We start from the raw sequence: 12,929 nt of genomic DNA, 5'->3' as shown, positions 1-12,929 counted from the left end.
AGAGTTTATTTAATGGGTAGGGGGATTGTGGAGTGAGGAGATAGAGATAGATGTGGGAGGAGAACGGGGGGAAGCAGTAGTTACCTCTTCAGAGGAAGGGTGGACAGAGAGAGAGAGAGAGGAGGAAAGAAGGTGCAAGATCAGCCACCTCTCAACTGCGGTTTTATTTCCCATAGTTCAGTTTTCCAAGTTCTGTTGAGTTATGAAAATATTACATAGAAAATTCCAGAAAGAGATAGCTTGTAAGTTTTCAGTTGTATGGTTTCCCAAATAGTGAGGTGAAGTCCTACAGGTTCTCAGAGTTGCATGCACAGCTTAGCTGGTGACCTCGGTGGCCCATTAGGAGCTGCTCTTGTGTGTAACTCTGTCTGGTGACCGTAGGTGTTGAAATACACTCCCAGCCACCTCTGGCTGAGCTTCCCATGGCTTTCTGGCATCAGGCTGCCTGGGTACTTGCGTTTGCCTCCAGGTTGCAGCTCCTGTTGTTGAGTCAGGGCACATCCTGTTTCTTCTCTTATCTGAACGTAGTACAGTGCAGACAGCCTCGTCTTAGTCACCCTGTTAGTGAGGACCAGAGGGGTCCCCATCTTAAACACAGAACACCGTGGAATCCCTATCTTAAACATAGAGAGGGTTTCTTCTTAAGTGGATCACTGTTTTTTTCCATGAGAGTGATTGATACTTCCTGTGACTCAGATAGCTTTTTGACATCTCTTATGGCCGGAGTAGGAAGGGCAGCTGAGGGAGCACTTTCCCCACACATAGTTTTCGGGCACCAGGAGAGAAGTGTGCTGCTTTCATGTGAGAGAAAGCCAAGTTCCAGCACTGTGCCTCTTGTCTTCTTGCTACTTCATTGTCACGTTGAGGACCTGTGGTAGCTCAAGTGTGGAAGCAGAATTTCAGACTTCCCATTTGGGACCCAACCTAGACTTCTATGGACGTGTTTGTCTTGAATTAGTTTGTTTGAGACAGGGTCTCTGTGTATTCCTGACTGGTCTGGAACTTGCTGTGTGGATCAAGCTAAACTCAAAGATTTCTGCCTGCCTCTGCCTCCCAAGTGCTGGGATTAAAGGCATGAGCTACCACACCTGGTATTTAGACAGCTGCATGTTTATTATGCTGCCCCATTGAACAAATGTCATAGAGCAGGATTTAGGTAGAAAAGCTATCCATATGTATAGATTGCTTTGAAGGTTTCTGGAAAGTGCCAAGGCAGATGTGCAATTCCCACACCTTTGGTGGGTCTATTTGTCTTCAAGAGGTTGTTTCAGGGGCTCATGTATATATGTATAAGTGTGTTAGAATGTGTGCACAGGTGTGGGTGACACAGGTAACTCCGGGAAGGTGTGCACTTACTGGGGAAGGAGTCAGACATAAAGAATTCTGTAGAAGGCAATCCAGAGACCATGTGCTCACTGGTTGGCAAATGCTTGCACAGCTGCAATGGATCTGGGCATGTCAGCAGACTCCCCTTAGTAGGCAGCACTTGTCTCCATGTAGGTCGAAAACCTTAGAGCAGAATGTCGAAGTGAGTTCATGCCTGCTTCATGGAGGTGACAACATGGGATGGGCAACTGTCTTCCCACAGCTAAGAGCTGTTCTGTTCCTCTGGCCTTTGGAAAACTCCCTGTTCTCCAGTTTCACATGCTTGGCATTCAGATGTACTTTCTCTGACCTTTTTATCCAGCCCCTCCTGATTCATGCCCCTCACAGGGATGCCCAAAGGTAGCTGAAACAGGGCCAGACCTGCAGTTTTCTGGGCAACTGGCCAGCATAATAGGAAGCATGCTACAAGGCTGAGCCCTGTGTCTTGCAGGTTGTGTAGCCTGACCCTAAAGAAACTGGCAGTGCTCCGGGAGCTGGAGAAGGAGCTCCTGTCCGTGGTGATTGCTGTCAAGATGCAGGTAAGTCCTTAGCACTCACCCACAAGTGTAGCCAGCCTCACTCTCACATGGTCCCTGGACTGTTCTCAAAGTTCCTTACCCTGCACTGAGTCACCCTCCCAGAGCTTTCTTTCATGCCTCTCCCAGGATGACAGACTTGAACAGGAACAGGAAGAGGAGACAGGACATGGGGCTTTGTGGACTAGAACCTACCCCAGTGTTTTGCCCGTTCCTCATGAGTTCCTTGAGCAGCCTGTAACTGGATAGGCTTGGATCCCACCCTTCTTGGGGAGAGCAGCACTGGCCCTCCAGATGCGTCCACTAGCCCTTTGGCTGCCTTTACTATGTTGAAGACTGCCAGTTTCCAGGTCCACTCTGAGGAGGCAGAATGTAGATTTTGACTCCTGGCTGCTCAGATAGAGCTCCTGGTAGCCCTCTACTGATGACCCTTCACAACTGTGTGGCATATGCAGGGCAGGTGTCAGGCAACCTCATACCAAGCAGGCCTGTATGTGCCTGGGTGAAGGTGACACCTGTGTGCTACTGATCTGTGACCCTCCTCCAGGGAGTACCTGGGTCCTGCTGAAGTAGCCCGTATCTTGTTTTTTTTGCAGGGAGTTGGTTGTTTGTTGTTTGGTTTTTCAAGACAGGGTTTCTCTGTAGCTTTGGGGCCTGTTCTAGAACTCACTCTGTAGACCAGGCTGGCTTCGAACTCACAGAGATGCACCTGTCTCTGCCTCCCAAGTGCTGGGGTTAAAGGTATGTGCCATCACCGCCCGGATGAAGTAGCTCATGTTTGACCCCACCCACATTACCTGTGGCGTTGAACACATCCTAGACCTGTTGGAACAGTTGTGCTGAGCCTTGGCCCTCGGTAAGACTTTCGTCTGTCATTCAGGGTCTCCTCTGTCAAACAGAACCCTCCCGTCCATGCAGGACTCTTCCATTTTTACCTGAGTTGTGTGCTTGGAGTTCAAGGAGGCCTGGCTTCTGTTTACAGTAAAGGTGTAGGAGACCACTTCTCCCTTGAGGTGCTATGGGCTCTTGGCATCTAAGCAGGCAGGCAAGTCTCCACTCATTTGGCTTTGTGTGCCTATGCCCTTATGTCACCTGCGCAGTCTGAATATGTCTTAACCATCTGCTGTCCTTCCTGTCCCTGTGACAGTATGTGTTTTAAGTGTTGTACCTTGTTGGCCCACAAACCCATAGCTGTGCCTGTCTTTACAGAGGCCATCAGTGTCTTGTGCTGAGCTTTGGTGACTGTTCCTTAGGCAGTAGCTGTTCTTGGTTTTCCCCTTCCATCTCCTGGGCAGAATCCAGCAGTGGAATCAGGTTTTCAGGGTCCAAATATTCCTACTCACACCCACACACCGCATCCCCACGCATTGAGTCCTTCGTTATGCTAGTTCAGAGCACTGGTGTGAGGCTGCTCTAAGCTGGTTCACTTTAACATGCCCTAGATCAGAAGGGTGTTTCCTTCCAGGGCTCCAAACGTGTCTTGAGATCGCATGAGATTGTGCTGCCTCCCAGTGGACAGGTGGAAACAGACCTGGCGCTGACCTTCTCTCTCCAGGTGAGTCTGACACCTGCATAATGAGGACCCTCGCTTGTCAGTGCTTTTGATTGTGAACTCATTGGTGCACAGGGTGACAGCAACGCTCTGTTCAGTGCCCTGGAGGCGATGGACTCAGTTCCTGCGCAGAGCTCAGAGTGATAGACCCGCCCTGGTTAATTCCTTGGGGGTGAGGGACATGTTTCCTCATCAGTTCTCTGAGTGATGGATGCACCCTTCTCAGTGTTCTGGATGTTGGCCATACCCTTGTCAGAGTTACCTGTGTCCTTTCTTACTTTAATCTTCTCTTGATCAAGTTTTATTCTTTTTTCCCCTTCTCCCCCAAGACAGCATTTCTCTGTGTAACAGCCCTGGCTGTTCTAGAACTCGCTCTATAGACCAGGCTGGCCTCCAACTCACTGAGATCTACATGTCTTTGCCTCCCAAGTGCTAGGATTAAAGGCTTTTGCCACTATTGCCTGGCCAAGGTTTGTTCTTAAACAATTAGAAAATCTTACTGATTCTCTCCCCACCCCTCTCATGATAAAGAAAATAGATAATGAGGTCTGTGTTAGCTGTTTCACGGCTAGGACAAAGTACCTGGTAAGAAGCGAACCTAAGGAAGGTTTCTATTGGCTCATGGTTTCAGGTGCAGTTCATCATGGGGGAAAGTCCAGCCTATGCAGGAGCTTGAGGTAGTTGGTAACATTGCACCCACAGTCAGGAATCAGAGAGCAGTGATTGCTGATGCTCAGCTCACTTCCTCCAGCCTAGAACCCGAGGAACTACCTATATTTAGAGTGGGTTTTTCCACTTGAGTTAACCTAATCTAGATAATCCCTCATAGGTGCATTCAAAGGATAGCCTAATCTAGATACTCCTGACTGGAGCACCCTAGGACTTGTCTTCCCGGCGATTCTAGATCCTTCAAGGTCACAGTCAATATTAAGCATGACAAGGATCAAATATATTATCAAGTAGGGTTATTTTATTTTCTTGCTTAGCAAAGATTGGCAGGACTATGTGGAAACTCAGAAAACTCATTGTCTTAAATTCAGAGTCCTTTGAGTGCTTTGTGGAGAATGTAGACTGTTAACCCAGACCATCTACTTCTGGGTATTGTGCACTACTGCAGAAAATCCAGTTTATTGAAATAGAATTTACCAAACACACCTGTGTCAAGTACATGGTCCCCATGGCTTCTGAGAAATATGTATAGATGACCAGCCTGCTTGGAGACCCCGCCTCCAGAATGTACACCAGGCTCTGGTTGTGAGCTCTGAGAATCTTGTGGAAACTGCTTTCACTGAGTGAAGCCCCTTCTCACAAGTGCAGGTCCTAGGCATGGGTAACCTACAGCGGACGAGAATGTTGCCTGGCAGTTTAACCAAGGGGTGCACAGGGTCAGCTACAGAAGGCACCCAGCTACTCCCACATATGGGAGGGTACCAGAGACTTAGGACCATGTGGGAAATTGTGTATTGACAGGCTACCAGGATCTCTTCAAATGTCCCTAAACATGTAAACCCGTCCCAAATAGTTTAGCAGATAAGTTCCATTAGTGTGGAAATGGAATCCCTGACACTAAGCAGAAGGTGGCCTCACTGATATTGCAGATTCCTGAGAGTGAGCTGATGAAGGGCTGTAAGGACCAAAACATTGGAAGGCCTTAACAGTGTCAGCAGGTGTTCCTCAGGGACCTTGCTGATTATGTGGTCTATTGTGCTATGCTGCACCAGGCCTCAAACAAACTTACCTGTGTCTATAGTACCCTCACTTCCTGAAGAGAGAAGGCAACAAGCTCCAGATCATGCTGCAGCGCAGAAAGCGATACAAGAACAGAACAATCCTCGGGTATAAAACATTGGCTGCAGGCTCTATCAACATGGCTGAGGTAGGTTTCTGGGCTTGTGTCCAGGGTTCCAGAACTCTGAACAGATTTCTTTTATGTGTCTGATAGACCATTTTCCAAGTCGTCAGAGAATCCACATGGTTGGGCTCCACTGTAATGGGAGAGCGCCACTCTGTGGATACTTCCCAAGTCTCCAGTCCTGTGCTGCACAGGCTGCGCAGTGTGGCTATTCCTGTACCTGCAGCCAGGTGTACTCCACTTCCTTGCACAAGTTCCTCCTGATGCCTCCTTAGCCTTCACTCCGCCCTGGCGGCTCAGATGAGCAGCAGGAAAGTACCTCAGAAGGACCAACAGCTGCAGATTCGCATGTCTCTTGAAGGACCTGTGCTCTGGGGAGACTGAGGAGACAACATAGGCTCCTAGGCAGATGAAGCCTCCAAACTGAGCAGCTGGATTCTCATTAGCTACAGGCATGGCCTGGGAGAAGGGGCAGCTCAGCATTGGCCACTTTATCCCTAGGTCATAGAGCTTTCATCTTTTGGATTTCCTTTAGTGTCTGGGGCAAGTGCAGCTGTGTTGGTGGCCACCTGAAGTTAGTACTGTCCCCAACCTGAACTACCCAAGGAGTTTGGGCTGCCAGCGTCTACTCAGCCACTTGTGCATTCAGGTCCCCCTTCCTCTTCTTCCTCTGCTCTGACCTAAGCATCCAATCTTGCTACATCTAGTCACTTGGAACTTCCCTATCCTCCTGGCCAAAGGCTTTTCCTTCAGTTTCCTAGGCTGTGCCAAAATGACCATCCCAAAGGTATACTTGCTGCAGCACCTATGGTTTTAAGAATGACCTGCCTCTTGTATCCTGTCACTCCTAAGGCTCCGCTCACTCAGTAGCTGTAGTTCCCAAAGCCCACTTTTCATCCTCTCATACTGCCCTCTCCTCCTGAGGCTGCCCCCAGGTTGATCTGGCTTCAGCCCTTTGTTGTGATAACTCAGTGTCACCAACTCCTGGTGGTCAGAGGATTCCTGAGTGCTGAGCTACAGAGGTACTGAAGTGGCAATTGCTACTATCCAGGACTGCATCTAGCCAGCCAGTGCCAATTCAAGATGTTCCCAGAAGCCCAACTGTAGCCAGGGGCCAGGAGTTCTGGGCCAGGGAAGCTAAGGGAGCATGAAGAAAAGGACTGGCAGCAGAACAGGGTTGAGCGCGACACAAGCCTCCTGGCAGGGCCTTGTCTGTGCCCATCTACCTGGGGCCCTACTTGGCCCAAAAGTTTAGGAGCTGGTACAGAATATGCTTATGAATTTTTAGGCGGGGCCAGCCTTTCTCAGGATGTCCCAGAGAGCAGTAGGCTGCTGTGATCAAAGCAGGCAAACAGGCCTGATTTTAGCAGAAGTTCCCTACCCTCCCAGTAGAGGAGGCCAGAGAGCCGGTTTTCTAGGTAGAGACTCCACCTTTATCCTGGCCCCTGCATACTCATGCACTCTCCCCGTCCCCCATCCCGTTTCACACAAGCATGGGTGTCCCTCAACCCCTGTGTCCTGTGTTCCAACACTGACTGGTGCTGCAAGGGGTCAGCTTCCTAACTAGATATTAGTTTCTGAGCATATTGCTGTTCTCAAATCTGAGGTCACTCTTAGGGGAGGGGACAAGCACTTCGTGCATCTATAGAATCAGGTAAGAGAGGTTTTCTTCCATGAATCTCCTATGTGCACTTGGCACATGAAGGCCCCAATATTTGGCATTGAGCTGTTGGCCTGCCTTCCTGGTTTCTGAAATGTTGGTAAAAATAAATGTAAGTGTCCTTCAAATTTATTTTCTTCACTGATTGTTGTCCTAAATCAGTTCCCAATTTTAAAGATTTACTATGTGTTTTGTGGGGGGGGGGTGAGTGTGGAGGTCAGAGGATAATTTGTGGCAATAGATTTTCTCCTTCTACCATGTGGCTACTAGAGATTGAACTCAGGTCATTTTATGGCAGCAATACCTTTATCGGCTGAGACATCTTGCTGGCTCCAGGTACTAATTTTTTTTTAAATCTGTAAAATTTTAACATTTGGTTCTGATCAAATGACCCCAAAGCAGCTTTGCACCTGCAAAGACCCTTCAGGGACAGGTCTGCCACCTGTCCTGCTTTTGAGGCAGGATCAGGGCCAGGACAATATCTAGGTTTATACTGGTTTCTACTGTCCTTGCTAGGCTCCTGACTTTGTTACAGCAGTTATCCAGTGTCTTGGCACTCCAGTGAGTCAGGCCTGGAGGGCTTCTTATGCCATTACAGACATGGCCCATGTTTGTTTCTATTCTTTCTTGACTTCTGTAAACACAACTTAGACATCTAGTTTTCCAGTGTTGGGTGACCCCCAGTCTCACACTGTACCTGCTACTGAGGTTCGCAGGCTGGAACATTAGAGAGAGGTGAGTGGGAGCCAGGAATTATTTGAGTGACTTTCAAGGGGCAGCAGGGGTGCCAGAATTGGGTGGTCTGAAGATTCATTCCTATATCTACTTGTAGTCAGAGAACTACCAAGCTTGCCACTGACCTCCCCACTCAGTCAATCTTCTTGATCCCTGGGCTTCCTCTGGTTTTCTGCTCAGCCTTCTTCTAGGTGTGTGCTGCTCCTGAGTATTGGAGCTTTCTAGGGTGGTAGCCCTCCTGATGTCCAGTACCATGCCCCCCCCCCAGGTGATGCAGCACCCTTCTGAGGGTGGCCAGGTGCTGAGCCTCTGCAGCAGCATCAAAGAGGCCTCTGTCAAGGTGGCTGAGATCTGGATCGTCTCCCTGTCCAGCCAGCCCATCGACCATGAGGATAGTGCAATGCAGGCAGGCCCCAAGGCCAAGTCCACAGGTAAGTCACTGTGCCTTCTTACTCTGCCTTGCTCTGCTCAAGCCATTTCCTGCCCGCATGTGTAGGAGGGCTGTCCCAGTGTGGTTGTCCTAGGATAGGATGTGATGTCTCTCTCTCTTTTTTGTTTTGTTTTGTTTTCGAGACAAGGTTTCTCTGTAGCTTTGGAGCCTGTCCCGGAACTAGCTCTTGTAGACCAGGCTGGCCTCGAACTCACAGTGATCCATCTGCCTCTGCCTCCTGAGTGCTGGGATTAAAGGCATGCGCCACCACCACCTGACAGTGTCTCTTGAATTTCCCTCTAGTTAGAACCTTTTGGGGAAAGTCATGTGTGCTATTGAAGTTCAATCACAAGTTCTGTGCACCTACAATATGTAGGTGCCATAGGGGTTTGCCATGCAGTACCTTTGGTGCTCCTAATACCTTTGGTGTGGGGCAGGTGCTCAGCAGCCATCATCTCTTGCTGCCATCACAACTGGGGTCACTGTATTTGCCCTGCTCACTTGCTCCACCAACCCCATAGCCACGTGCCTGCTGTCCTTAGGCTCTTGGTGCTCAGGGCTACAGCTCTGGTATCCCAAGTTTCCCTGGTCTACCAGGGGCTGTCTTCACAGCTCCCTCTGCTCCCGGGGGACATTCTGTTGCCCACTCATTGCCATGACATCAGGTCGAATCTAAAGGTACTCTGCCTTCTGTGTGCTCATTCCACAGATAACTACTCTGAGGAGGAGTATGAGAGCTTTTCCTCTGAGCAGGAAGCCAGTGATGATGCTGTACAAGGGCAGGTAACAGTTTGAGCCTGAGGTGGGGGAAGCACCTCTTCTACCTCTGTAGACAAGAGACTTGGGACTGAAGGGGACTTCCGGGTGCTAGGCCATATGAGGTCTTTGGGTCTCAAGTGCCATATGGGATGAGAATGGCAGGGGAACTGATGTGTGGCACCTGGTTGCTTCCTCCCTGGGGCTAGGATATGTCCATAGGCAGCCTTGCAGGGCTTCGGAGTGTTAGTAACTGACTGCCAAGTGATGGCCTCAGTTGCACTGTCATGGGGTGGACCTGCTGTACAGGTGCTGTGGCCTCAGGCACTGTGCATGTCTACACAGGATCTTGATGAGGATGACTTTGATATGGGAAAACCCAAGAAGCAGCGGCGCTCGATAGTAAGAACGACGTCCATGACCAGGGTTGGTGGAAACTAGTTTTACTAACACTGGGGAAGGGTGAGGAGGGTGAGGAGGGTGGGCAATGGCTGGGAGGCTCATGGGTGATTGTGAGCAAGAGGGCAGGCAGCTTCTCCCGAGGACTTTAGCCTCACATGACATATGACCCAAAAGATTCTTACAGTTTCCACTTGCCCTCAGGGCCAGAATTCTGTCTGGCTAGTGCCTGACTGTTGTCAGTCAAAATGAGCATAAGCCAGACAGGGTTGTCTTCTGGCTGCCATTCTCTCATGCCTCACGCCAACTTTACATGGCCTTGGAGCCCTGGAGATCTATTTTCCCCATCACACGGTACTCAGACTTACCATGAGTGGGATCACTTTCTTTTGGGAGGTGGATGGAGGCAGGGGTTGTCTGCCAGCAGAGAGACTTGGCTTCTTCCATGGGAGAAAACTTGGGATAGGCTTCAGCCCATTCTCAGCCTGTACAGTGACCATCCATGGGCCCTGGAACACCTTAGAGTTCAGAACTAGCCTGAAAGACTGGCTGGATTTGTAACCTCTTACCAGTACTGACCAGGTACAGCACTGTCAGCCTTTGATAGATGTGAAAAGAAAGTTGTAGGCAGACAGTAGCCATAGTACAGAAGCCGCTCCGGATACAAAGTGGATCTCCCCTAAATACAGGCAGCACCATCTGGAGCTCATGGGCCAGCCTGAGGGACTGGGCAGGGAGCACCCTCCCTGTTAGGGTCAGCTCTGTAAGGGTGGTTAAGAGTACCTGGGGGACAATGGCTGGAGCACAGGCACTGCAGCCAAATGTGTGAGCAGCTTCACTGAACTCATAGTGTACAGGTCCCATTGTCTCATCGGCCCTGTGCTCTCCTGAGCACCTCCCACAGGGTGGCAGTCTCCTTCTGAAGACGAGTTGGAGCTGTGGGAAGGTGCTAGAGAGCCTGAATAGACCTGCAGAAACTTCTAGACCTGCAGAGCCACCCTGTGTCCTTCCCTGGTTGCCCCTCGGTGTGGATTACCCCCTTCTCCCCATGTTTCTCAGTCTGACCTCAGTTTGTGCTTTCAAACACTAAAATTGGGCTCATGGCTGTATTTACATCCAGTTCACACTTTCGTAGCTGTGAGCTGTATCTCTCCTGTCCCTCATCATTGAGTCCAGAGTGCAATTCCTTGCTATGTCTCAGGAATGTAGTCTCCCTCCCCTATCAATCCTAATGTGGGATTCTTATACTTCTTATCTTTCAGCAACAGAACTTCAAGCAGAAAGTGGTGGCGCTACTGCGCAGGTTTAAAGTGTCAGAGGAGGTGAGTGGGTCAGGACTTTGCATAGCTGCTGAAGTGCCCCAGTGTCGTGCTGGGCAAAATGTGCTTCAGTGAAGCTCTAGGCCAGATCTTGCTCTGAACTTACCGTCTGTGTGGTATTGCCCTCTGGGTGGCAGCTGTGAGAGGCCAGCAAAGAACCAGGCTCACCTACTGGTTTCTGTTGAACTCCCAAGTCATGGTGCGCCTGTAGGAAGACTAGCAGAGGTCTAATCATTGGTTCTTTTAAATAGACTATTTTGGGGAGCAGTTTCAGGTTCGTAGAAAAAGTAGATGGAAGGTACAGAGTTTTCCCACCCCAGTTCCTGCCATGTACAGCCTGTTCTGTAGTCAACATGCCACAAATCTTTGGTTTCTTAGTTTTTCTCTAATCCCCAGTCTTAGGTATTGAGTTTGTTCATAATCAAAAGAAAAATCATAAAACACAGTCAAGATTCTGGCTCCACAATAGAGAGGGGACACTTGAATGTTTGATCCTCGAAGTGTGCACCCACCCTCTACTTCCATGTGTGCAAGGGTCACACCTTATAGCAGCAGGGTCCCAATTCAGCTCTAGCACCAACATCCAACAGTTGCTCTTCACGTGTGCAGGTATTAAAGGTGGCTCTTCTTAGCCATAGGGTTTTCTGTAGTGCCAGCATCCACTCTGAAACATCACCAGCCTGTTTCAGTGGAATAGCCTCTAGGCCCGAAATCCTGAAGCTTGCAAGTCATAGTGAGACAAACACAGCCTAGCTGAAAGTGTTTACATCGCAAGGGAGCTACCTGGCCTAGGACCATGCAGGCTCGCAGGTGGAGGAAGTTGAATCTTGACCGTGGAGTTTCATGTTCACCAAGCAACAGGGCTGAGTCTCAAAATAAACCTGTCATACTCAACTTCTGTTCTGTCTTCTGAGACTCAACCTAAACTGGAAAGTTTAGCCAACATCATGGTCAGGAAAAGAATGTTTTTCTTTTTATAGGAATAATCTCCCACATTTGTATAGAATTCGTGCAAGTTATCAAGCCATGTGACCTGTTCCATATCTGTTCTGTGCTGTTCCCTTTCACAAGAGGAGACCATCTAGCCAGAACTCCATCTCTTGTCTTCACACCCCCAGTTACTAGGAACTGTGCACAGTCACTGTCCAACTCACAAACCACAGAGCAGTCCTCGAGTGTGCCTGCCCCTGTGTGGAGCTGTCGATTATCTTAAACTGGCATTCAACGGAAAAGAGCACTGGCTAACTACTCTTCTTGAAGATCTAAGCTCAATTTCTAGCACACACATGACAACTTAAAACCATCTATAACTTCAGTTCCATAGGATCCAATGCCCCCTTTTGGCCTCTACCAATACCAGACATACATGTGATTCACAGATATACATACAGGCAAAATACCTATACACATAAAATAAAATAATAATAATTAAAAAAGAAAATGGCGCTGGGCAGTGGTGGTGCTCTCCTTTAATCCCAGCACTCAGGGAGGCAAAGGCGGGTGTGTCTCTATGAGTTCAAGGCCAGCCTGGTCTACAGAGTGAGTTTCAGGACAATCAGAGATAGACAGAGAAACTTCATCTTGAAAAACCAAAAAGAAAATGGCAGGTGAGTTGCATGTGTGTACATCCAAAGGATGCTGCTCATAGTTGGAGACTGAAAGGCCAAAGGTGCTGGCAGATTCTTATCTGGAGAGGGCTAGATCTTCATAGTCAGTGCTGCATCTTCACATCCTCACACAGTGGATGGGAGTAACACAGGTCCAAAGGCCTCTTACTGAACCTCCTTGTGGGTTCAGAATTTTAGGGAAGCTAGGCAGTGGTGGCGCATGCCTTTAATTCTAGCTCTCAGGAGGCAGAGACAGGCAGACCTCTGAGTCAAGGCCAGCCTGGTCTACAGACGAGTTCCAGCACAGCCAGGTCTACACAGAAAAAAGTTTAGGGGGCTGCAAATTTTCAGAGCAAAACATTCTGCCCCTAGACCTCAAAATTCATTTTCTTCCCTCACAGAAAATATTTTTATTCTGTCCCAACAGCCCTTAAAATCTGACTTCGCTCTAGCGTCAACTCAGACTCTTAGAAACTTAGAGTGTCTGACTGCTGTCTACACCAGTGCTTGTCCAGGTGTGAGCATGAAACCAAAGGATGTGCTTTCAAAGGAGGTTATGAGACCAGCACAAGGCAGGCACTCTGTTCTAAAATAAAAAGGGGGATTAGTAACTGCTCCCAAGTAAGTCCACAACCCAGCAGGGCACAATTCTTGTACTTTATTTGTGTGTATGTGTGCGCATGCGTGCATGCATGCCTGTGTGAGTGTAGAGGTCAGA

At 49.0% G+C, this 12,929-nt stretch overlaps 1 protein-coding gene across 5 annotated transcripts in view; it reads left to right on the top strand.

The window, feature by feature from the left end:
- Pacs2 (phosphofurin acidic cluster sorting protein 2) overlaps window positions 1–12,929 on the top strand; it is a 62,636-nt gene that overhangs the window by 28,321 nt on the left and 21,386 nt on the right. For 3 of the 5 annotated variants that reach the window (XM_085698027.2, XM_085698029.2, XM_048431453.3), the window contains exons 2-8: window positions 1,817–1,904; window positions 3,367–3,456; window positions 5,204–5,329; window positions 7,969–8,131; window positions 8,840–8,913; window positions 9,232–9,312; window positions 10,548–10,607. In XM_085698027.2, the coding sequence (XP_085554153.1) occupies window positions 1,817–1,904; window positions 3,367–3,456; window positions 5,204–5,329; window positions 7,969–8,131; window positions 8,840–8,913; window positions 9,232–9,312; window positions 10,548–10,607 (682 nt within the window). The remainder of the gene's footprint in view (window positions 1–1,816; window positions 1,905–3,366; window positions 3,457–5,203; window positions 5,330–7,968; window positions 8,132–8,839; window positions 8,914–9,231; window positions 9,313–10,547; window positions 10,608–12,929) is intronic. The other 2 variants (XM_085698028.2, XM_085698030.2) reach the window with 1 other exon arrangement.

The sequence above is a fragment of the Myodes glareolus genome, chromosome 11, assembly GCF_982192425.1.
Source record: "Myodes glareolus chromosome 11, mMyoGla1.1, whole genome shotgun sequence".
NCBI lineage: Eukaryota > Metazoa > Chordata > Mammalia > Rodentia > Cricetidae > Myodes > Myodes glareolus.
The sequence above is the reverse complement of the archived record's forward strand: the minus strand, read 5'-3'. Positions and strand labels throughout refer to the sequence as shown.